Below are 27028 nucleotides of genomic sequence, written 5' to 3'. Positions count from 1 at the left end.
TTTTACTGAGTCGGGTCCCAGTTTTGGTCTTTACATCAATCTATCCAAGTGTGAACTATACTGGCCTTCTGGTGACAGTTCTTTTCCTAACTTTCATCCTGCCATCAAGCGTATCAACCTCAAGAACAGTGGTTTGGAGCTTCTTGGATCTCCTATTTGGGGACCTCCACAGTTTTACGATGCCTTTTTATCTGTTCAATTTGATAAAATAGTTGCAATTCAGGATAAATTGGTTGACCTCGAGGACCCTCAAGTAGAGTTGCATCTGCTTAGGGCTATCTTAGCGTTTGCAAGGTCACTCACCTTTTACGTTGTGTGCCATCTTCCTCTTTGGGTTCCTTTCCCTCACATTTTGACCTTAGGTTGCGAGAATGCCTTAGTAGAATCTTGTGTTGTGGAATTTCTGATAGTAGTTGGACACAAGCCACCTTGCCATTTAGGTTAGGAGGCTTGGGCCTACGTGAATCTGAGCGTACTGCTGCTCCTGCATTTGTGGGGTCCTGTAATTCTTCCCGTATTTTAGTGTCGCGTTTAGTGGAAACTTTTGATGTTTTTATGCCATTTCCCGGGGAGGATTGCTCCCTCGCTTTCTTCGTCTGTTTCTGTGTTGCAAAACTCCTCTCAAACTGACCTTCAAGCCATTTTAGATGATTCACTTTTTAAACAGCTTGTAAGCAGTTCCACCATTCGTGATCAAGCACGTCTGCGTGCTTTATCACATTCTTCTGGCACCAGCAGTGATTGGCTTAAAGCACTTCCACAGCCTGCTTTGGGTCTAGCTATTCCTCCTCACGATTTTACTATAGCTTTACGTTTGTGGCTTGGCATTCCTTTGTTCCCTTCTTTACCACTCTGTACTTGTCTATCTGTCATTGACCAGTTTGGTGATCATCTGCTGGGGTGCTCTCATGGTCCCTTGAGGATCCAGCGTCATAATGCTTTAGTGTCTGTTGTACACCATGCCTTGCTCCAAGATCACCCTGGTGTTCTTAGGGAGCAAAGCATTCCATCTGACCTATCTCGTCCTGGCGACATATACCACCCTGACTTTCATCTTGGTCGTCCTACCTACTTTGATCTCTCCGTCAGGAGTACCACTCAGTCTGCTGTCATATCTTCTTCTTCTTCTCAGGCTGGGGTGGCCGCTGCTGTTGGTGAGATAGCTAAGGACAACCAATACCAGGACATTGTGAATGATAATGGAGGAGATTGTATCACTCTTGTATGTGAGACCTTTGGTGTTTGGTCACCATATGCCCTATCAATTTTAGGATCCATAGCTGACAGAACAACTGTTAGAAACGGTTTACCTCGAAAGTTTGCTAGGCGCCAACTTCTCCAGCAACTGTCTGTGACTTTGTGGAGGTACAATGCAAAAATGATACTCCGCCAGTATTCGCTTACTGCTGAGGACGAATTTCCTGACTTTGACATTGGTTAAGTTAAGTACGTATAGGTAGCAATAAGTATATAGTTAGGTAATAAGTAGTAGTATGTTGTAGTTTTCAGTATGTAGAGTAGCTCACCTAATATCGGACGGGCTCCAATATCGGACGCCATTTCTCCTAAACTACAATGAACATTCAAACATTCTGCACATCTCCAAGTAGGCCAATGCTTCATCAACTTGTGTACCAAGTTTCAGATCTCTCGGGTTCTTGGTCTCGGTACAGCAGTCTTTTGAAGACAAGTCCGAATTATACGGAAAATCGGAAAAAACGCTCAATTCAAGGACAGCCATTGGAAACAGGGGGTGTAAATCAATTCTACATAATGCTGATATACTTAAAATGTGGTTCTATGTATATTTTGTTTTAGAATTTTAGGATTTCAGCTGAAATGATTGACTTTTTATGTTAGAGTGTTTGACAGCTATATTACATATTTTGCTATTTCTGCAGTCAAGTCTGCAGTATTTTATGTCTTTATAGTGTTGGATTTGCAGGAACTAGTGTTTAACAACTTTCAGTACATAATCGAAAACAATCATCCACCTTGTATGCATTTTCAAACTATTTTTTTCTGATTTTGAGCAAAAATAGCTATGGCGATTATTGCTCCAGTGACAGCCTCTTTTCTTTGGTCTATAACTCATCAGTACAATACTTTAAATGAAATAAGCCATACATATTTAGAAAGTACATGAGTAGCCCTACAATCTGAATGTATGCGACTTTTGATTTAATGCAAGTGTGATCTGCAAACAATGGCTGACCTTGAATTGAGCGTTTTTCCGATTTTACGTATTATTCGGACTAGTCTTCAAAAGGTTGCTGTACCGCGACCAAGAAACCGAGAGATCTGAAACTTGGTACACAAGTTTATGAAGCATTGGCCTACCTGGAGATGTGCGGAATGTTTGAATATTTACTGTAGTTTAGGAGAAATAGCGTCCGATATTGGAGCCCGTCCGATATCAGGTGAGTTCCTCTACGTGTGTTATGATCACCATAGTTTTCAGTACTACACGTAAAAAAAAATTGGTAGTGTATAGTCTGGCGTAGCTAACCCGCGCGCGTAGAGTGAGGGTCTGGTTACAGCCGCATTCAATACCTGTGCCAGCCTTACGAAAATCTGGTGCGTCCAATCAGATCGCTTAGTGACCAATTAACAACATTCTATGACGTTATTTCTGATTTGTCCACTGATTATGGCGAGCTTCTTATGTCTTTTCCACGACCAGCACAAATGTACAACCAGCACAAATGTATAAGGGTTTGTAGAGGAAATAGATGTCACATCAAGTGCAAGTACAGTAACTGTCGCGCTCTGTTATCGGAAATTGTCCACGTGTTTCGCGCATATTTTCTAAATTAATTGCATTCCATCTGCACAGGTACTGAATGCGGCTGTCACCAGACCCGCGCGGGTCGGCTACTCCAGACTAGGCACTATATGGAGTTACACACTCCCTTGTCCATAGGATTTGATTCGCTCCTTATGGAACATGTTAATACTATTTATTACACAGTTTGTGACGTTTTCATAAATTTTTTTGGTGATGTAAGCTTTTAATTAAACCACATTATTAAATACAATAACACCCTGTTTCACAATACGTGGAATACTATGTAAACTGTCAATTATCTGTGGCTGTAACTTCCTACCTTTTATGTTTACCTCAATGAACACTATCACCAAGGTGTGAAATACTTCAATCATACCACATGTACATACATCTGTTACTGGCAGACAAGAGAAATTACCACAGGTTCAGGGCTGGAAGAAGCAATTCTATAGTGGTCAGGCCAAGGGGTACACACTATGATATACTGAGCACTTTCAGTTGTGTAAATGCTAGGAAGATGTGGGAGCATGCTCTCTGAGGAAATTTTTCAAAATTGCATGCTCTGAAATTAAATCTCGTAGACTATTTTCACCTGTAAATTCCCTAGCATACTATTGTCTAACACTTGTGTTAAACTCATTGCATGTAGCTACATCAAATGTTCACATTAATTTCTTACACTATACAGTTGTAACACTTGCAAATACAGTATTGTTCCCTTTTGTTATAACTACTATACACATGCAGTATGAGTTATAGCTAGCATTTGAAATTGCATATAACTTAGCTTATATAATGTGATGAAGCCACAACTCAGTAAATAGCTAGTTAGGTACTAAGCTATATACATAATCATACCCTATCATGTTATGCTACTGTGCTCAAATATTATCCAACTAGCTATGTATGCTTCCATACAAAGGTATTTATACTTTGTATTTGCTAGCTGCATAAAGTGTTTGACAAGTAAATCAGTAGGCTAAATACCTGGGTGTTCTATTAGGGTGACCGTTCTATTAGAGTGTTTTGATCTTTTCCATGACTGATTGATATGATGTAAGTACTCTGCTGGCATTATCACAATGCTTGTATGATGCTTTAGGCATCTAGCTATTATTCACAAAAACACGGCAGCAGAATCGGCCAGTGCTTATCAGCGACTCAGATATTATATTTTTAAAATCAATGCTGAAAAAGTAGTCAGGCTATGGCCTGACTGGCTGGACTGCTTCTTCCAGCCCTGAGATTTGAAAAGAACAGAAAAGGCTATGGTTCTTTTACAGGACTAATGTTCCATTTTCTGATATCTTACAAAATAGCTGCTTTTGTTACTGATAGATGTAATATTGTACAATAGTACTAGTGTGTATACTGATGCATATATAATCGTATAAGCAATATCATACTTTTCCTTTAGTTGTAGTAGTGAGTAATAACATGATTGTGAAATAGATACATTGTACATAAAACCATATACATAAGTATAGGTTGAGGAGAATAATACCATACTAAATTGATAATTGATTTATATACATAAGCAAATGTGTTTATCCAATGTACATACATGAATGCACACTCACATGCACACGTGCAAGCACACACACAAAAGCAAAGCCTTCAACTGCTGTTCTAGCATACCCAGCAAAGAAGCTCTAGGACACTTATGCACTGCTCAGGTGCTATGACTTAGCACAAGAAAATTCTACTGGGGCAGGACTAGTAAAACCAAGGAGGCTGTGCCATGTCTCACAGATGAAGGTGTAGGCACCTGAAGTCTCACCTGGAACACACATGCACACACGCACACACATGCACACATGCACACACATGCACACACGCACACACGCACACACACGCACACACACACACACACACACACACACACACACACACACACACACACATGCACACAAATTCACACACATGCACATACAAGGGCTTGCAGTGGCGGATACAGGGGGTTGCAATGTTTTCAGCTGAAACCCCCTCTAAAAATAGTACGCGCCTTAAGTTTATTGACAAGTCGTCATGTGTGGGTCATAAAATCGCCACGAGTTATATATAGTGTGTTATAGAATGACTCTGTACTAGTGGAAAAACTTCATACTTTAGCCTTTGAAATCACAATTACGGCATTCTACAGCATGTTGTGACCTTTTTCTTTTGGACTTTGACTTACAGCTAGGCTGAAGTTGAGTGGAATCTGAAATCCCTATGAAAGTTTCTGATCTACCACTGGTTTGATAGTCTGTTACTGTTGTATAACAAATTTTATTATTACATACAGTATGCGCATGCATTCACAACACTTCTTCCATGCAATTACCATATATATATATATCAAGACTCAAGGTAGTGAGTTGCGGCCAAGAAACTCCAAAACGCACGCCCAATTAAAAGACACACGGCCACTACTGTGAGTTATTTACGTGTAGGGTAGGTTTTGCAATATTAGTCCTGGATTATGCAACATCTCTCAATAGATTTGTATTGCGTTACATGATAAAAAATCTTTAGGAGTCGTCATCATCAATAAAGTAGCCATCGAAAAATAAAAAATAGGCGTAGTTCACTTTATTTCTCTACCTTATGTTACAACTACTGTCATGTTATACCAGTCAACATAGCCATGTTTGTACAGTCCATCTAGCACTGACATTATCCAATTCTGGTTTGCTTATATGCGTATTTTCTACAATCAAACATTTAATCCCTACAATAACTTTTAAAGACACGACGTGGACACAAGCTCTAATGCCTGATAAACAAGTTGTGACAGCATGCTGCACCATAAGTTCCCTAGGGATGGCGTTTTTAGCAGAAATCTTTTAAATTCCATTTAGTGCTGCACCCCCATGAGAACGTTTATAAATCGCCAGATGTCTTATAAACAAAGTGTGAAGAAAAAGTCACTAGCGAAGGTGCTTTAAGCATACTCTTCAATTTTCTAATTTTTAATAAATTAACCACAAAGGCCAGTACAGTGAATACAAAAGGTAACAAGCCTTTAGGGGTTACCACCTCTATGTAGTGTGTACCATGGACACACAAATGTTGCAACAAAATTTTGTAATGGATTGCTCAATTGTGATTGGTGGTGTTGTGGTTCGAATGTGGTTTGTGGTTTGCCAATGACCGTGTATGAGTTGGGGCTCTACACACAACTTACACAATATTCAAATTTCATGATGGCCATGAAAAGTTCTTGCCATATGGTATACATACAACAATGTGTAACACAACGTTAATCAACATCCAATCAAGACATTACTAAAAACAGTTCAACAATAGTGATGATCCTTGTATGTCAGTACGACGATACTGAGATCTGTAAAAGAATAAACAGGTACTGAAGTTAACCTTAAATTAAACACTCGTGCAACTGACCTGGAACATCGGTCACAACACCAAAAATACTTGTTTCAATATCTGATGACACAATCAAGCAGGCACTGAATTAATAAGAGAATGTACAAAATGTCAATATGCCAGGCTGTATCAATAATAGCATGGATAATCAAAATGAACAAAAATTATATCCCAGGCTAAGTGCATGAATAACATAACTGTTGGGTAAGCATGTTAAACCAGAACATTAGGACATTAGTCAAACAAAAGTACGCTTGGTCACAATGTTTGTACCATGCACTGGACTTCACACTGGTTGCCCAAAAATTGTGCCATTCCAGGACAACAGCATAATTATGAAACAAATAGTTACTACAACACAGAAGGCTTACTGTTGCAATTTCCACACTGACAAAAAAATAACAGGTGGGCATTAAATACAATACACTTAACATCTGGGTACTAGGAAAAAAATCACTAAAATCACAACATGTAAACTGCCTTGGAAATTAACACCCTTGATGCCACTGCAGTCTAAACTGGATATTTGTTTGGACTCATCAACACTATGCCCGATACATCTGAGTAGACTGACCATACCCTTCATGTCACTAGTACACACTGATAATTGATAACTACAAAAACAATAATTGCAATAATACAATTCTTCTGTATGTCAACTGACCTGAAATTCATGACACTCGATACCAAGACCTGTAAAAGAATAAGCAGGCACTGAAGTTAACCTTAAATTAAACACACATGCAACTGACCTGGAACATCGGTCACAACACCAAAGACACCTGTTTCGATATCTGACGAAACAATCCAGCAGGTACTGAATTAAAAAGAGAATGTGCAAAGAATCAATATGCCAGGCTGTATCAATAATAGGATGGATAATCAAAATGAACTAAAAAATTTTTATCCCATAATTAATATTATTCAGGTTAAGTGAATAACATAACTGTTGGGTAAGCATGTAAACCAGAACATTAGGACATTAGTCAAACAAAAGTACGCTATCACAACCTGGTCACTGATAATTGATAACTACAAAAAGAACAATTGCAATAATACAATTCCTCTTTACGTCAACTGACCTAAAATTCATGACATCTGTATCTTTGTTCCTGAACTTACATACGTACCATGATCACATTCAACTGCTAGTGGATAAACTGGTATGGCCAGATGGCCTGCAAAAACCAAAAAGCATGTGTTAAATACAATACACCTAAAGTCTGGGTATTGAAAAATATGAAAAATATTATAATTATGAGCATTATTCCACACCGATATAGTAATAGATTATAGGATGTTGTGGAACTTTCCTAAACATGTAAACTTGAACGTGAGGACAACTACATAATCTGGACACTTGGAATTGTCCAATACCTGATGAACAAGTTGGTACTAATGACATTCACTTCAACATTTTTATCCCAGCTGGGTGAATCTCTTGTAACTGAGTGAAAAGGTGTTTATTTTCCACCTGCAACCAAAGTTCTACATTTCTGTGGTTGAGTGTATATAAACTGACCTGGAAAATCAGTATACCATAGATAATGGCTCCTTTCCTTCTGTTGTGACAGTACTTACAGCTATGATCATCAATGTCCCCGTGGACCCCAACAATGAGTACATCAATAACTTCACAAGTTGTAAAGAATTTCCTTTCAACATGTGGTGGAATGAATTTCCTTTAAACATCTGGTGGACAGGTCCGGTAATTCTTCATTAAATAATTTTAAATCTGTTATAGATAATTACTTTTATGACTATAGATTTATGTTAATGTAATAATTACCCCCCAAAAACACCTTTGCTGTAAAAAAGGTGCGTCCAAGAAACTACAAGTATCTGTAACCGCATGTAAAACAGATAAGCTGTAGAAAAATATTCCATGAAATTAATGGGTAACTGAAAGAGCTGATATCTAGAGTGGCTAAGAATCAATAATGTTACTACAACTGACTATGATTACCAAAGAATACCTTGGCTGTAGAACAAGTAAATAAAAGTAACTGGCAACCAAAACAGCTGATATCTGAAGCGGCCAAGACTAAAAGTTAAGTTGATACAACTTACTACAATTATAAACTTGCAACATTGAACCCTCATCATTCAACTGTGTTCTATACATTCACCCTTGCTACATCCTAAATTAATTCTTTGTAACTCTAATTGGCTGGTAATTTGGCCGCCTTTTTCAATGATTAGGATTCAATGTTGCAAGTTTATAATTGTAGTAAGCTGTATCAACTTAACTTTTAGTCTTGGCCGCTTCAGATATCAGCTGTTTTGGTTGCCAGTTACTTTTATTTACCTGTTCTACAGCCAAGGTATTCTTTGGTAATCATAGTCAATTGTAGTAACATTATTGATTCTTGGCTGCTCTAGATATCAGCTCTTTCAGTTACCGATTAATTTCAAGGAGTGTTTTTCTACAGCTTATCTGTTTTACATGTGGTTACAGATACTTGTAGTTTCTTGGACACGCCTTTTTTTACAGCAAAGGTGTTTTTGGGGGGATATCACTAATTTTTGTCAGTTATATAATTACAGACCCAATGTTCAAGCTGTGTAAAGCACTTATTTGCAAAGCATGCTATTCTAGGTGGTCTTGGGGGATGCCACCATCTTGAAATAGCAACTCTGAGATTGCACCTGGGATCTGGGAGTGTATTCAGACAGAGATGTAAATAATCAGCTATATTGTTCAATGACTGTTCTATTAGAGTATTTTATTGCCTGACTGTTTTATTAGAGTACTTATTGCTTGACTGTTCTATTGGAGTATATCAATCATTCTGTACTTGTCAATGAATAAAACCTGCTATGACCACTGCCATAGTGCCCTGAGGATAACCTATCAACTTGGTTTGCCACTCGTAGAGCTAGATGCTTTGCTAAGGGTTATGAAAGAGATCACAAACATCATAATATTATTTTTATTTCACTACATACAAACGCACATTTACATCATATACAAGCACAAGACGCACACACAATGTGCAAACACTATACACACATGTTCACAAACATACACCACATATTGGTTGTACTCAAGTTAATACCACATCTCTTGTGAAATGCTCTTGTAGGAGAGTTGGTAGTGACTTTACTTGGTGCTAAAAAGTTCTTGCAGAAAAGAAAATTGTGTTGTAGATACTGTTTAGTGCCGGTTAATTACACTTGTCACTCCATAGTTAAGCCATGAGGATATCCAAGCAAGTGTCTTTGGTGTTGCGACTGATGTTCCAGGTTAGTCGTATGTGTGTTTAATTTAAGGTTAAGTTCAGTGCCTGCTTGTTCTTTTACAGGTCTCACTTAACCTTGTGTCGTCATGCAGACATCTCAATATTGTGCAAGCAGTGTGGAACAACCCCAACTCATATACTCAATCATTGGCAACCACGAACCACGTACTTTCAAGCAATCTGTTACAAAAGTTGAAAGCCACAACACAAGCTCATACCAGCAAACCACGAACCACATTCCAGCAATTTGTTACAAACTTTGTTGCACCATGGTATGTGCATAATGATCAATTAATGAAAGCCACAACACAAGCTCCATGGCAATGGCGGATCCAGGATGGGGCATTTGGGGCAAATGCCCCCCCCCCCCCCCTCCTCCCCCCTCACCTCATGGATTGGAGGGCCATACTTTTGATTAAAATACTAAACTTTATGCCAGGAAAAGGTCAGCTTACTTATAAAACTCACAAAAATATGCACATTTTATTAGCATTTATTACGAATTCACCTGAACCTAAAGTAAACCAAAGTCAAACTAGCCGTGAAATTGTCACTCAGCACCTTCATGCGTACTAAGCACCTCTAAAGTAATTATCGTCAATGCCTTTTAAAACAACTTTAAAGACTTTACAACCATCTACAAAGGCTAAATGGTAAAAATCAACGCTGTGATGCCATTAAGAGGTATATTATTTGCTGTTCAAGATGTAGCAACTAACTAACTAACATAGGACTGACTCTAACCACCTGTTTGTGCCCCTCCCCTTGCCAGGTCCTGGATCCGCCCCTGCATGGTGCATTATTGGAAATAAGTAAGTTCCACCTGACTGACAATTATCACGTGACCTATTTAGGGGATATCCCTTTGAAAGACCCTGCACAGTAACACTTCAAGTGAACAGTGAATGACATTTGATACGCGATTTATATTATTATTGATGGCAGTCCATATAATTATGTCTTGAAAGAGAAGTATATTATTATTAAACTAAAATACATTAAAGTACGAGTACCGCATTGTAGAGACATAACCAAGAACAAGTTCCACTTGACTGATAATGATCACGTGGCCTATTTAGGGGAAATCTCTTGGGAAGTCCCTGTAACACCTGTAACACCTCAAGTGAATACACGTGATACGTGGTTTACATTAATTATCGATGACAGTCCATATTTTGAGAAGACTGAATACTGCTAAATATTTGTTATATTGTAACTGGATTTCAATGGAGTGGCTAAGCGTGCTTAACTGATTTGAAACTAAGATACGTAGAGTCTACACCACTTGAAGAAGGAACGTCGAGTGGATATTAAAGAGTCGCCGGCGAGAATACTGATGTTTTTTTTTGTTATTTTTTTTAAGAAAGAAGAACCGGCCCAAGTTGGCACTCCCATCCACCACACTCTACTCTACGCTAAGATGTTCTATAAAATGGGTTTAGCCTATTCCTACACCTACAGAGCTACTGAAACAGAACCTATAGAACACAGAATAGAAAAAAAAAGGAAATGGGGCTTAAACGGCCGCAAGACGCCCCTCCCCCAGTGCAAGGTCAACTGATGCTGGAACATGACCCTTAAAGGGATGACCAGAGGAGGAGCGAGAACCCCTTACAGGGGCGGATCCAGGAGCTGGCTAGGGGAGGGGCACAAACAGGGTAAGTTGTAGGTGGTTGCATGTATGGGGAGAGCCATATTCTCTATAGTTCAGTGCTGCTTTTTTGAAGCAGCAAATAATCACCTCTTAGTGGTGTCTCACTGTTAATTTTTGCCATTTTGGCCTTTTCAGATGGTTGTGAAGTCTTAAACTGTTTAAAAGGCTCTGAATGTCTTAAATAACAGCAACACGATAATTATTTTTAGAGGCGCTTAGTACGCACGAAGGTGCTGAGTGACCATTTTACAGTTAGTTTGACTTCAGTTTGCTTTGGTTTCAGGTGAATTTGTAATAAATGCTAGTAAAATGTGCATAATTTCATGAGTTTTAAACTGATCTCAGTTGGCCTGACAAAATTCACTAGCTATTTTAATCAGAAGCATGGCTGGCTCCTCCACAAGGTGGAGAGGGGGGGGGCATTTGCCCCAAATGCCCCATCCTGGATCCGCCATTGCCTTATGCACATGATGGCAGAGTGCAATAAAGAGAAGCCAAGACGGCAGCGAAGCCAGCTCATCACCCTACAGTAGGGTGATTTCCACTTACAAGATAGGAGGAAGGCCAGGCGCTTGTAAGCCAGTGGTGGAGGCACCCATGCCTCCAGAAGTTGAAAAAACAAGAGGACTAAAATTACCATGTTCCACCTCTCGCACTCTCTCCTCATACTGACGGCGCTTCGAAGTTTCATGCTGGCGATAGGGATTACAACGGTTTGAAGGGGCATAAGGGTTAAATATTCTAACATCAAAAAAGTAGGTTCAAACCAAGAACCCCAGAATCCAGAAGCCTTGATGTCCAAGCGAGCACAGACATCTTGGTTAGCTGTACGTAGGGAGAGAGATTCACCACTCAAGGGCTGAATGGGAGGTTCAGTAGATACATCATGACAAACCTCTGACATTAATTCTGCAGTAAAATCTCAGATGTCATTGTGGCAGATGGTAGGGAAGGCTCCGTTCGGACAGCTGAGAGCATGTTCAATGTTGTTGGATCTGTCACAGACACAGCTGACAGGAAGATTCTTAGGAGACCAACCATAATGGAGAGCTAACGCATCACAAAAGCCACCTTTGTGGAGAGCAAATCCATGACATTCCAAAGGCAAAGTGGAAAGCCAGGAGGATGCACCCTTCTCACCAGCAAGTTTCAGGGACAGTTGGAGATTGTTGGACAAAGTCGAGAAAAACTCTGAAAATCTTTGAGAGATTCTGACATTTGATGGATAGAGCTTCTTGTTTAAGAGCACGCTGTTGTTGTAGGATGGAGGAATCAAAGCAAGAAAGCTGATTCAGGATGGCAGATGCTAGGGGGGATGTAATAGATGTGGAAAACTGATAGTTGTCTTAGAAAGATTTACAAGGGTCAAATACACCAAGGCCCCCTTGACGGATTGGCAAAGCAAACATAACCCGGTCAGAGTCATTAGGGGCATGGAGACATAACTTCGGCAGCAAGTGCAGACGAATAGCCTCCTCAAGGGGAGCGAGTTGAGAGGACAAATCACACACAGTCCTAGAATACTGATGTACTCAGCTCTTCGTGGAGGTTCAGTAACGAAAAGAGGAGTGGAGGTTCGGTAATGAAACGAGGAGTGGAGGTTCAGCAACGAAAGGAGAAGTGAAAAAAATGAGGCTAGTGTACAAAGTGTCACATCTATTCACACTGATTAACCACGTGGATGCGATTGGTTTTTAGACTGTCAGACGTCTGCACTGACTAGTGCAAGTTCACTGAGACCAAGCTGAAAACTTCTGTGATGATACCAAGTTGAGTAGCAGCAAGTACCAATATTTACCCACTTGAAATTATATCTCATGGATGGATTGTCAACAAGGTGTACTCGTACAGACTAAACAACTTTCAGTATTGTCACTGTAGTGCCAATTTAGATGTCCTGGAACTAGGTGGAAGAAATAAGGTAATCTACATGATGCTTGTACTAAGGATTTCCAAATCTTTGTAACACAAAAGCGCAATGTGTTCACATGCACGCCTATCACGTGAAATTTAAAATTCCTATAACACGCCATGCGACTAGTGAAACACTGACACACTAGTAAAATCTATCAACAAGTGACTTACAATCGTTGGTCCAGTCTAAAAAGTCTAAACCGTTGATTGGGTAAAGGCAGGAAGTGACATACTGGTTCACATTTTCTGCTTTGCGTTTCAGATGTGTTGCAAAGATTTGGAAATCCTCAATACAAAAAATTCTCTTTCACATTGCATACTGGTCTTTATGTACAGTGAAACCTGTCTAATCAGGACACTGTGTAGTAAGGTCACTGCTGGGCCAACTTGTGAATCCTCAAACGTATTAATTACCTCAAGGGTGTGATGAATTTTCAGGTCCTCAAATTTTGTATTACCTCAAGATGTGATGAATTTTCAATTCCCCAAATCTGTCATTTACATAAAAAGTGACAGATTTTTAGCTGTATTGTATTTAATTCCCGCCTGTCGATTTTACAGGTACAGGGTACTTGATCATAGCATGCGGTTCTCTTACTAGCAGTGCTACATACATTGGCTAGAGCTGCTCTAAACGTGGCAACTAAGATCAAGGTTCGGGGGTAAGTAGACAAAGGAATTTTATAATGTTATGTGTGTTCTTTAGTTCTCAATTGTCAAGTGTACGTGGACTGTACACCAAGTGTGCGTGAACTGTAGTAACATCAAGGATGTTGTGGATCTTCAAGTCAGTCTGTGTGTATACTAAGAAATTTTTGTATTACCTCAAGGGTGTGATGAATTTTCATATCCCCAAATCTGTCATTTAAATAGAAAGTGACAGATTTTTAGCTGCATTGTATTTAATTCCCTAGCTGTCAAATTTACATGTACAGGGTACTTGGTCATAGCATGCGGTTCTCTCATTAGCAATGGTGCATACGTAAAGATCAAGGTTCGGGGGAGCAAGTTTATATAGACAGAGGAATTATATAATGTTATGTGTGTTTTTTAGTTCTCAATTGTCAAGTGTACGTGGACGATGAGGCCTGATAAGATCTTGGCATTATTATCTCAGTTGATTATAATCTTCTGAATTTCCAGGATGAGCGTACAGTTGCGATGGGACTAACTATAGTGGAACCTGTCTTAGCGGCCACCTGTATAGAAAGGCCACCTCTTTAAAAGACCAACTTTAAATTCCCCAAGTGAGAAGTTTATACACTAATTTATCTGTCTAAAGCAGCCACCTCCCTATTAAGGTCAAGAAATCTTGGCCCGAAGCTGACCGGCTTAGACAGTTTCCACTGTAACCCATTTTATTGTCAGAATTTCATTGTTAATGTCCCAAACAATTAATGTGATATATTTTGTTATGTAACATGTGTATTAATTAAATGACATGCATGATGAAAGCCACAATGTATTAGTATTACAGGTAAAGAAGGCTCAAGGAGCCTGTAAAGCCTGATCTGTACAAAAATAATTTAACAAATTTGCAACTACATAGCAAAAACTTATATACAATAATAGTTAACTAATTAATAATCATACAATAAAGTAGACCAGCCACTGTCAAGAAAATTTTTAAAATCATTAAGTGTGGGAGCATTAACTATGTGATTGGGTAAACTGTTCCAGTCATTGATGGCTCGTACAGTGAAAAAAGTAGATCTCACTCTTGATGTTGCTTGAGGTTTAAATAACTTGTAATTGTGACCCCTAGTTGTTGATAAAGTTGCAGTAGTAAACAAATCTGATGTATCTAGACTGAAATGGCTGTGTAATAGCTGATAGAACATTATCATATCTCCGTGCAGTCTGCAGTATTTAAGTGATGGCAAGTTTAGAGCAGTGAGGCGATCATTATATGTGCAGTTTTGAAGATCCTGGACCAATTTTGTGGCTCTTCTCTGTATCTTCTCTATTAATTTTGTTCTTGATCTAGAATGTATTGTGGTCCCCAGATGATGTTACCATACTCTAAAACTGGGCGGATATATGATTTATACAAGTTGATGAATGTGGCATGGTCGAAATTCTGAAATGTCTTGTGAATAACTGCTAGTAGTCTGTTAGCTTTCTTGGCAATGGGAGTGACTACTTGCTGTTAGGGTGGGTAATGCTATGTAACAAGCTGGTTTGAACACCACCAGAACACACAATACACCATGTGTGGTGTGGCAACAAGAATTATGCTTGGAGCACCTTCTCTAGTGACACTACATTCTTGACGCTTTCACATTTGTTTATAAGACATCTGCCAATCATCAACGCACGCATGAGGCATGGTACTAAATGAAGTTTAAAAGATTTCTGCTTAAAACGCCTATGGCCTAGACACAGGGGTACCATGTGCTGATGGATCAGTACAGGAACCCTTGCAAGACTTACATTAACTAAAGGTAAATTAACTTACAATACACGAAAAAAAAACAATATCTACATAATTATATGTAATACTTAAAGTTTACCTAAGGTGGTCTAAAAGATTCCAGCCTGGGAGGCTCTAGAATTCAAAATTCTATAAGAACAGGACACAGCAATGCGAGCTGCCTGCTCAAACAAGGATCTTATGGTTTTCTTTGACACTTCACAAGCAGTAGCCATTTGAGCAATTGTTTCTGACAAAAAGTGGCCTAAACAACCAATTTCAATTGGAACAAGATTGACAGTTAACCCAGAAAGCTGGAGGTCATATTGCAAGGAGCTATATCGATCTTCCTTTCTAGCTCTAGCAGCAAAAATATGTTGCTCGGTATTAGTTGGTACTGTCAATTCGAACAAACAAATGGAATCATTAGAAACCAATACCAAGTCAGGCCTGCTGAGGGTGGAGGAAAGATTGGTTGGGATGGTACTAGGGGGGCTGGAACTAGCTAGATAACCTGGAAGGTCAGCGTAAAGTTCTAAATACGCTTGCTAAGAGGTTGCGACAAGAAAACAATGACACCAAGCTTTTTTAAATCACAAAAACGCAGTATAAACCTATTGAGAAAGGTTGTGCAATTCAGGGCTAATATTGCGAAACCGTCCCTACACGTAAATAACTCACAGTAGTGCCCGCGCGTTTTAATTGTGGCGTGCGCTTTGTAGTTTCTTGGCCGCGCGGAGTCTTGATATATATGGGACCAAATTTTGGAAAATCGTCGACATGCGCACAACAGTACTTTTGTAATAAGGCACATTTAAAAACTACGGGTAAAAAACGCAAGCTCCAGAAAAAATTACGCAAGTTTTATCGCCTCGTTGGTGGGCGAATTAAGCCGCCAATAGATAAATCCTGGGAATCATCGTGTTCGCCTGTCCATAGGTAGGGTCCGAAACGTGAAATTTCGACCTCCGAGAATCAACTACCAAACCGCCCACAAATTCTAGGCTAGGTACCACTCCAGATTGGCGTTATTTTTAATTAACGTCTTGTCACGAAAATCGGCGAATATGCTTACAAATCACGAGATTTTTTGCTATATCTTCAAGGAAATGTATTTTAAAGCTACAATACGCGCTCTCAACCTTTCTTACCAATTGTACTCTAAACTAAAACCATCAGTGGCTGCACTCTCTCGAGCAATTTCCAGCCGCAGCATCGCGAAAATGAAATTTCGGACTCGAAAAAAGTTTCGATGCCACTGAAGCACGCACTAGCTATGCCGAAGTAACCCTTCCAGATCAAACTGGTCTAGCATGGATCCAACTACTACCACACCAAATATCATTGAATTTCAAAATTGTTTGCCATCTGGCTGAGCTCGACGGCTGTCAAAAATTCGTCATTAATGCCAATTTTATTCACTGACGGGAACCTTTGCTAGCCAGATGTGCTAGTTTACTCCTCAAAAGCTTGTTAGACCCATAGCCAGTAGCTTTCATTCATAGGGTTGGTCTGCCAGCTCTTCTAGTGACCTCAAAAACCGCCAAATGCCGATATCCACGAATTTTGCAGATATCGACCAATTTACAATGCGTTAAAGAAATCTTGCAAATCAAACGTAATGATTTGCCTCTCTAAAGTCATGCTGCTTCCTTGTTTGGTTATATTCGTCCATAGGGTGGCACTGGCGGCTCTGTTATCGAGGCCAAAATCTATCAAAATGCCAATCTCACCATTTGTCATTAGTTTTAGGACGTTTTACATGTCAAACATGCTGGTTTATTTCTCTACACCCTTGCTGGACCATTCAATCGCCTTCGTCAGTGTAGGCACCTTTCTTCAGTCTCTTGAAAACGTCAGAGCACGCCAATTTGGCGCAACCATTAATACCAGTTAATGCTTATTAATTTTTGTTTCGTTGGTTCCACGCAAAAATGACAGGAAAAACGCAAAAATGACAGGAAAACCAGCAGAAATGTAATAAATCGAAAATAGAGTTAGTCTAGCTCTAAATATTGTACTCTACAGGTTAATATAAATGATTACCTAAATGCAAATTCCAATTATCAAAAACCACAATCGAAATTTCCATTCGTGTAGAGTTCCGAAGGGTGGATATTAAAACTAGACTAACTCTAGTTGGGTTATGTAATATTTCTGCTGGATTTTCGAGGGATCAATGAAACAAAATAAGCAGTAAGTGGTGTTGATGGTTGCTCCCAATTTGCGTGCTCTGACATTTTCAAGAGACTGAAGAAAGGTACCTACACAGACGAAGGTGATTGAAATGTCCAGTAAAGATGTAGAGAGCCAAACCGGCATGTTTGACTTGTAAAACTTCCTAAAACTGATGACAAATGGTGAGGTGGGAATTTTGATGAATTTTGGCCTCGTTAAGAGAGCCGCCAGTGCCACCCTATGGACGAATATAACCAAACAAGGATGCAGCATGACTTTAGAGAGGCAAAGCATCACGTGTGATGTGCAAGATTTCTTTAACGCACTGTAAATTGGCCGATATCGGAAAAAATCGTGGATATCGGCATTTGGCGGTTTTTGAGGTCACTAGAAGAGCTGCCAGACTAACCCTATGAATGAAAGCTATTGGCTATGTATCTAGCACTACCAACAGTTATCACTCCAAATTCCTCATTATTACTTACCAAAAACACGACCAACAAGACAATACCACCATCTTCACTATATTTTACCCACCTCATCCATCACGGCATACCAAAACAGCTATTTCTCAAGAACAATAAACGAGTGAAACACACTACCAACTGATACAATTGAAATTGCAGATACTGATCTATTTCAGGGGCGGATCCAGAGTCTGGAAAGAGGGGGGCACCTTGCTGAAAAAAAAAAAAAAAAAGGTCACAACAATAATAGCTAGTTATCCTTTACCAAATACATTATATCACGTATGTTATGTAAAATAAAATCCTATTAAGCTTCCTAAGTAAGCTACACTTCCCCATGAACAATGTGACTGCTTTTATTAGAGTGATTGGTGATTGACTGCTCTATTAGAGTATCTCGATCTTATATACATTTTTTAAGGGAGGGGGGCACGTGCCTCCTGTGCCCCCCCTGGATCCGCCCCTGTATTTACAGCTAGACTCCAATCATATTATTGTACCTAATGTATTTGTTTATGTGATTCCTGAGCACACCAGCAGGGCTGACTGCTCAGTAAACAATAATAATAATAATAATAGCAATCTTTTGAGGAGTAAACTAGCACATCTGGCTAGCAAAGGTTCCCGTCAGTGAATAAGATTAGCATTTTTGACGAATTTTTGGCAGCCGTCGAGCTCAGCCAGATGGCAAACAATTTTGGAATTTGATGATATTTGGTGTGGTACCCATACTAGACCAGTTTGACTTGAGAGGATTACTTTGGCATCGCTACTATGTGTTTCATTGGCATCAAAACTTTTTCGAGTCCGAAATTTCAATTTCACGATGCTGTGGCTGGAAATTGCTCCAGAAAATGCAGCCACTGATGGTTTTAGTTTAGAGTACAGTTGGTAAGAAAGGTTGAGAGCGCGTATTGTAGCTTTAAAATACATTTCCTTGAAGATATAGAAAAAAATCTCGTAATTTGTAAGCATATTTGCCGATTTGCACGACAAGACGTTAATAAAAAATAACGCCAATCTGGCATTTTCTAAGTGGTACCTAGCCTAGCATTTGTGGGTGGTTTGGTAGTTTGTTCTGGGAGGTCGAAATTTCACATTTCGGACCCTACCATAGGGAGTACAAAAATCTGTTTTATCTCCATACACGAAAAAAATTCAAAAGTTACAGACGTTTGTTTACGTTTCGGTGACGAAAGAATTTATCGACGATCGTTTTTCAGTGAATTTTTATTTATTTTATGATTCTTTAATTTTTTTGTTTTTTTTAACCCAATAGAAACAACAAATTAAACATACAAAAAGAGGGAAAATGCAATAAGAGTTACTGCTTAATTAATGGCAGTCTTGACTCTACTTGAATGAGGTCAATTCGTGCTGATCCTAAAGAGTGGCCAAACTGAAAGGAGCTATTTGAGGATCTAGAACCCCTCAGACATCTAATTGCTGACCTCAGAAGTGAAAAGGACAAGCACCACCAGATCCACCCCATTACAGCAGCATAATTTGAATCCTATTTATCTGATAGCAAGGAAGCAAGGCGTTTGTAAAACATGGTTGATTCGTTAGCCATTCCTCCTGTGGCTGAAAAGATTAAAGGAACTCTGTTCAACTTCACGTATGCGAGCTTCATATGAAAGCTTCTTACACAATGCATGTTTTCTGTAAATGGCACTGGCACTGGTGGTACGATTACTAGGAGCGTGTTGGTTAAAGACTTTAACATCAATGTAAGTTTTCTCACAACGGCCACTCCAAAAACCATTGGCTGAAATATCTAGTCGAGCATCATCTTCGATGTTTGAAGAGGCTAAGGTGAACTGCTCACCAGTAATAGGTTGTAAATGTCAGTGGTTCATCATCCACCTCATGGCAGACCTCAGTAAGTAAACTTGCTGTTAAGTCACGGATCTCGTTGTGATGGATAGAAGAGAAGCCAACCTTGGGACAAGTAAAGGAATGTTCAACAGTGAACTTAGTTTTACACGCACAATGTTGAGGAAGCCTGGCAGGATTCCATCCATATCTAAGCACAACAGTGTCGTGGAAAGCAGTTTTGTGAAGAGAAAAATTGTACTTCTGCAAAGGCAGAACACATAACCAATTTGAAGCTCCCTTTTCAGAAGCTAGTTCAATTGATCTCTTTAGACTAGTTGTAGCCCCTTCTAGTAAAGATGCTTTGTTAGAAGATGTCATGGAAAATTTCATGTGATATATTTCATTTTTTATTAAAAGTTGTTCACCACGAATATCACTTGAGAAAGTGCTGGTTTGAGATAACAGAAGGGATTGCGGATTAACGAAATAAACAAAACTCAGATAGTACAAATAGTTACATGCTCTATAGCAATCATACTTTATTTACACCTTGCAACAGCTCTGAATGGCACGCCACGGCGATGGATAGCTAAACAGCAGCTGGGCGAGAATTAAATGGGAAGAGCGAGCACACAACCAATCACCCTAGAACGATCTACCTTCGCTAAACTTACTTATCTATACTCCTTAGTTGATCTAGCTACAAAACGCCAAGATCTAGTTCTATTCTTAGGTTAAACTAGCTGCCCTTCACGTGTATACAACCGAATTTATTAGAGACACACTAGAGTTCAGTAGGGAGGTCCAATGGTTGTGTGTCTTTACTCTTTAAATGGATTTCAAAACACTTCAGGTTTGAATCAAGAGTATAGGTAAGTAACGTTAGCAAAGGTAGATCGTGCTAGGGTGATTGGTTGTGTGTTCGTCCCATTTAATGCTCGCCAGCTGCTGTTGATCCATCGCCGTGGTGCGCCATGCAGAGCTGTTATAAAGTAATTCAATATGTGCCAATTCTTATTTTTATAGACTTCCCAGATTATGGAATTCTCTGCCAGTAATTGACCTTACCCTCTCCTTCAACACAATTAAGCAACAGTTAAAGAGCTATCTATGGGAACATTTTAAAAGTAATTTTAATTCAAATAATAAATGTACTTTCCATTTCGCATGTCCTTGTTGTAATTGTGCTAAGCTCCCCAACCCTTGTAACTATCATTTATTGTAATAACTAGCTTTATAGGCTTTTGGTAATTAAGTTAAGTATAAGTAGTTAGTTTTATAGGCATCTGGCATTGATTGTCATTTGTCCTTCAGATCACCTTTCCAATCATACTGTCTTATTATTGTACCTACCATCTTTGTAATTTTGCTGTGTATCTGTAAAGCAATGAAAAAAAAAAGGTAAATAAAGTATAATCACTATAGAGCATATAACTATTTGTACAATATGCAAAGATAAGTTTTGCTTATTTCGTTATTCCGCAATTCCGTTATTCCGCGTTTTACTAATTCCCAGAGGCTTGGTAACTTTGTTAGAGGCGGTAAACTCAAAAGCACACATTCTGATATATAGGGTTGATAAGTACCCATACCGCCAATCCTAGTGGGAAGAGCCAAAAAGTCTCTATCTAAATCACTGGGTGGTAGATGGCTAGTTACTGCAGGAATGAAGCTGTGTCTAACACAATCCTCAAGTGGGTGAAAAAGATCATCAACATTAGGTATAGTACGAGCAACAAATAACCAATTACTGACTAGTCCATGTGTAAAAGCAGAGTAAGCCGCATGGGGCTGGGTGATGGCAAAAGATGATAACAACTTTAATTCACTAATCCAAGTGGTGATTTTATTAGAAACATACTGTGCAACAAAAGCAGTAGATCCAATAGCAGCCCCGAGATGAGGCCGTCCGTCTGTGGTTACATTGACACAAGTATTGGCGAAAAGCAATTGAGCATGATTCAGGTATTGTTCTTTGACAACAAGCCAAGTCTTAGATGCGTTTGGAAAATACCCAAAATGTGGTCCAAGTAATGAAAGCTGGTCCCACCACAGATGCAGATGTGAAACTTCACCACAAGCACTTGCGTCATCTGCATATTATGCCTGAGTGACATTGTTAGGTAATCTACAAATAAGAGGTACTGTAGATAAGGCGTAAAAGGCTTAGCAAGGGGGTCCCCTTGAGTAGTCCCTTCGTTGGAATAAATAACATCACCATCAACATATAATGGTGCTGGAAAACGATATGTGTTGATTAGAATGGTCGAAAAAGCAGGGCATGTGTACTGGATGTTTTGCAATGCTACTGCCCTGTTAAGTGAATTAAAAGCATTACTGGCATCAACAAGTAAAAAACCTTCAGATTTCTCATCATCAAAAATGGACCTCATGGAATGGATTGCAGCTTCAACACCACAAGTTTGGCCAGCACAAAGCTGTAGAGGACCAGCAGCACGTTGAATATCAGGTCCAATAATTGACAGAACAGCCTTGGCAATAATGCGCCTAACTACCTCTCCTACACCAATAGGGCAGACACCAGGATTTTTATGCAAAGCAATAAGTCTACACGACACAAGTGGCAAAACAATTTCAGGATCAACAAATGACATACACAGACGACGAGCTAAAATAGCAATGAAACAGCAAAGTTCAGCAGAGGCAGATTTGAAGGATGAACACAAACGTCTCCAGCCATAAGCTTCCAGACCAGAAGGTCCTGCAGATCCTGAGGTGAATTTGCCTTCCTTCTCGAACAAAGAGGTATGCCTGGGAAAAACTATACCTTGGTGGGTGCACAAATTCATGGTGAACACAATGAGCCAAGATTCAATTCCGTACGTCGCTGTATCAATATAGTTATGATGGTTTATGTACGCGCCTGTAGATTCTTTTCTCGATAACTTCTGTACATATCAAATTATTTGCTCGTCCGGCTGTATAGTGCTGTATTCCAATGCTGTTTAACTTAGGAAGCTGAAACTTAGCTAGTCCATTCCTCTGTCCCTGTAAAAGACAAAGAACAAATAAAATGCATTTTGAAAATTGTGCGGATATCGACAGTTTTCTAAAATTTGGTCACATATACAGTAATAGAAGTATATGTGTGCTTATAATGCTTGCGCATACATACTGTATCTACAACATAGGATATGTACATACTGATAGTTAACAAATACTGTAGTCTGACATTGTATTTAAGGTGAAGCACTAATCTTATTTCTTACATTTTTAGGTTGTCCTTCAGGAGAACAGTATCACACATGTAGTTGGCAATTGACTTGTAGCAATGTAACAGTTCGTAGGGTGTGTGATCAAATTCCTGCATGTTCAAGTGGCTGTTTTTGCAGTAGACGTACTGTGTTGATAAATGGAGTGTGCTCAAATGCAAGTCTTTGTTCAGGTACAAAACATGTGTGTGTATTCAGCTTGTAATTTGTGGCATTATGAACACATTACTCTACAATTCTATACATGCTGTGTTATGAACCTCTGTATGTCCCTGAATTAAAGATGTGGTGGTGTGATCAACATATCACTACAATACAATATGTATTTGTGCATATGTGGTATGCTCTAAATGTGTTGTACATACAGTAGCATGCACTCCTGTGGTGTATGTGATGTGTAGGAGATGATAGTTCACATTTTCCCATTAGTTAGCAAATGTGAACTATCATCTCCTACACATTACATACACCACAGGAGTGCATGCTATGTACAACACATTTAGAGCATACCACATATGTGACCGGATTTGACAAAACCAGGCTTCCACACACATCCAATTTAATGACTTTGAAGGAACATAACTCAATGTAGATGTATACAATCAGTTTCATATTTGGACCTGCTATTTCCTAATTGTATGAAAAGAACGTGTGAAAATTCCAGGGCAATAGCATGTTGGGTGATCAAGTTACAGCAGGTTAAAGGCAAAGAATTGGATGTGTGTGGAAGCCTGGTTTTGTCTAATCCGGTCACATATGCACAAATACACATTTTATTGCAGTGTATGTGATTGGGCCTGCGAAAACAGGGCATGTGGGCATAAACTACACCCTGTCACATACGTAACAGGTCACATCTCAGGGCTGGAAAAGAATATTTTAATTCTATAACTTTATTTTATAGAACTTTACGTGAGTGAGATCAAAGGAAAAAGTGTACTTTAAATTTCATAAAGTACACTCGCAGCCAGCCAACAGTGCTTCATGACCACAGAGAGTGCTTTATTGAACGAATAAAGTACTCTTGGTGGTGCAATAAAGCACTCTTTGTGGGCAATAAAGCACAGTTTCCCATGTGCTCTAGTGCAGGCTAATGGCCTGCGGGGCTTATGCCAGTATCACTAATCACCTACGCCGGTGAAGGCTGATAGCCTCGCCGTGCTGAGTGATCAATCATCCCAGCCAATAAGAGTTCTACCACTGGATTGCTTTTATAGACATACCTAAATGCTTCGATGGTGGGTGGGAGAAGGTAACGTTGCTGTTACATTTGTTAATGTGAACGGACAAGTCCTGGAGATATCACGGAAATATGTCACCATGTGACTCACTATAGAATCGATTGTGGGTTGCGAGCAAAACCTGCCAAAATACGCAATGAATGTCTTCCATGCCAAACTATGGTGAACTACACATAAGTTACTTTGTTAAACTAGTTTGTGTACATTCAGGTTGCTAATATTTCGTGCAACGCATGTTAATTACGAGTCCTAGTGTATGGCAAAGCTACATGACTAGAAAGTTCCATAAATCATTTAAAGCGTAGCCTTGCTCGTGCTATATGAAAAAATAAAACACTCGGCCGCGCACGTCATGCTTTATTTTTCATATAGCACTCATGGCTATGTTTTAACATATGCATAAAGTCAATAATATAGGCTAAAAATTGCATGACTGCAGCATTGTGGCGTAAAGAGTTACAGGTAATGAAAATCTGAAAAAGTAGGCAAATTTATGTACCCAAATGCCCTGTTTTTTGCAGGCTTGGTCACATATCTGGATTATGTTAATGTAACTACAGTACATGCATCTGTAGCATCGTATATGCACAACTTTGTATAAATTGTTTATTTTATAAAACGTAAGAAAATATCTCCATAGTAAGGACAAAGGTGCTGGTCTGGCTCCATACATATTTACTTCTGAGGAAGGAAAGCTTTTATATTACAGGAAATACACTGTATACACCCACCCTGTATTCCCAGACATTTGGGTCTCAAAGTGTCAGTTATGAGAGTTCTGCTGTATCAAAACACAAGGTATGTACATGTAGTTTACCATGCCGCCCAAGTTGGTATATTGACAGGAAGAAAGAAAACAGGATTTTTATACATATGTAGCTCTGTGGTCCCATAACAAATTAGCTATATAGATATGCACCGGGTAAGAGAATCTACATACAAAATTCGAGGGAAATTGCCCTAGCCATTTCCAAGTTACGAGTGGCCAAAAATTTGGAGTTTTGTCTTTGTTTTTCTGCTACTTTTTGCACACTTTACAAAATCCTCCATAAAAACACAAAAGTAAATTTTATTCAAACTGAAATCTAAACATGTTATTAAAGAAAATCTCAGTACTAATTTCCAATCAAGATTCACAGAGTTATGACCAATTATTCGCATAAAATTAAATTAAATGTCTGTCACATCTACAGGATAAACCACTTTGAGAAATCAACTTAAAAAAATTGGTCTGTAGTTAGGATAAACCATTGTTGGAGTGCCTTTTGGTGATTAAGAAATCAAGATTAAGACCATCCAAATACAATGAAAAACCAACAGTGTATAAAAAACATTACACAATCAACTTTTGTTTAAAATGTTTACTGTATTTGCCATACCTACTAGGCAAACCACTTAATTATAGAAATGAGCTGAAAATTGGTATATAAGTGGACTAATCATCATAGACTTTCAGTGAAAACTCACAATAAAGTACACTTACTATAAAAACCAACTAGTGTATGCGTAGCAGATGCTTAATCAAGATAATTTAATAGTGCAGTCACTCTATTAGGACATTCAGTAAGTACAGTAACACAGAGAGTTCAGCTTCAAGCAAGTCACCATGTAGAGAGTTTAGCTACAAATAAATAACCCTGTAAAAAGTGTTCAAATACAAAATAAGGCACTTTGTAGTGAGCTCTGCTTCAAACAGGTCAACCTAGAGAGCTCTTCTACCAATAGAAACGAAAAGTCTTCCTGTAGAGAGTTATCAACAAAAATTTGCTGCATATGTTTTATGTTCATATTGAGATTACCTATGATCAAGTCACCTGAGTTTAGCTACAAAAGTCACCATGTGGAGAGTTCAGCCACAAATAAGTCACCCTGTAAGGATTTCAACTACATTACAAGTTGCCTTGTGGAGAGTTGTAAAACAATATGTGACTGGATTTTGGAAAAACAATCCCAATTGAAGATTAGAAGTATTGAGATAAACGGTTTTAAATAAATTAAATTAGCATGACTTGCCAAGGATAGCAATCACGCATTCAAATTTTACACAAAAGGTGCATCAATGTACGGTACAGATTTAATGCAACATCGCACTCTGGAGTCCCGCACTCACAGGTACAGAATCGAGAGGGACTAATTACGTGTAAAGACCGTATCACTCGCGGCTGCTGAATAGGAACCCCTTGCATTTTTGCTCTAACGAGTTACGCACGTAAGTATGCATGTATGTATTCAGCCCCTCGATCAGCTCTGAGATAACCATCATTAATAGAGCCCATACGTATATACGTAGTATAGCTATAGCTTGCTACTAAATATTGCTACCTACATACCAAATTAGCTAACCCGCTAATTGACACAGGTAAATAACGGTACATATAGCCTACCTTCCTTTTGTGTTATAAACCCATGCCAAGGCCAGCCAAATTTAATTCAAGGCAAGTGGGCATCAATTAAGATAAGTGACAGTGAGCATTATTTAAGGTACGATCATGGTGGAAAGACGCGAAAAAGTCTTGAATTTTAGCATTAACTAAAGCTCAGAATCAAATCAGGTAAGTGTGATTTTGATGTTGACATTAATCCCTGTGTGGTCCCATGGGTGATCGAGTGCACTCGAAGGTTTAACCAACCTTTACCCTTTATCCTTCTAGTGAACTCGTAACCATTGTTTCTTTATGTACGTACGTAAAAGATGCCCAGACTAAGTTTAA

At 39.0% G+C, this 27028-nt stretch overlaps 1 protein-coding gene and 2 long non-coding RNA genes across 3 annotated transcripts in view; 2 read left to right on the top strand and 1 right to left on the bottom strand.

Annotated features, from left to right (window-relative positions):
- Positions 1–5953: 5953 nt before the first annotated feature.
- LOC136251399 (uncharacterized) lies at positions 5954–7881 on the bottom strand. Its single transcript, XR_010699081.1, has 7 exons — positions 7680–7881; positions 7535–7631; positions 7240–7335; positions 6910–6974; positions 6822–6850; positions 6176–6771; positions 5954–6116 (listed from the first exon to the last, which is right to left on the bottom strand). It is a non-coding gene; the product is annotated as an uncharacterized lncRNA (long non-coding RNA).
- A 2690-nt stretch (positions 7882–10571) lies between these two features.
- On the top strand, positions 10572–14438 carry LOC136251392 (uncharacterized). The gene is made up of 3 exons (XR_010699080.1): positions 10572–12974; positions 13529–13621; positions 13674–14438. It is a non-coding gene; the product is annotated as an uncharacterized lncRNA (long non-coding RNA).
- A 6177-nt stretch (positions 14439–20615) lies between these two features.
- Positions 20616–27028, top strand: part of LOC136238978 (leucine-rich repeats and immunoglobulin-like domains protein 1) — a 55757-nt gene continuing 49344 nt past the window's right edge. Inside the window, exons 1-3 of the mRNA XM_066029703.1 lie at positions 20616–20715; positions 20870–20970; positions 23082–23249. Coding sequence (XP_065885775.1) covers positions 20651–20715; positions 20870–20970; positions 23082–23249 — 334 coding nt within the window. The 5' untranslated portion in view covers positions 20616–20650. The remainder of the gene's footprint in view (positions 20716–20869; positions 20971–23081; positions 23250–27028) is intronic.

Source organism: Dysidea avara, chromosome 1 (genome assembly GCF_963678975.1).
Source record: "Dysidea avara chromosome 1, odDysAvar1.4, whole genome shotgun sequence".
Taxonomy (NCBI): Eukaryota; Metazoa; Porifera; class Demospongiae; order Dictyoceratida; family Dysideidae; genus Dysidea; species Dysidea avara.
The sequence above is the reverse complement of the archived record's forward strand: the minus strand, read 5'-3'. Positions and strand labels throughout refer to the sequence as shown.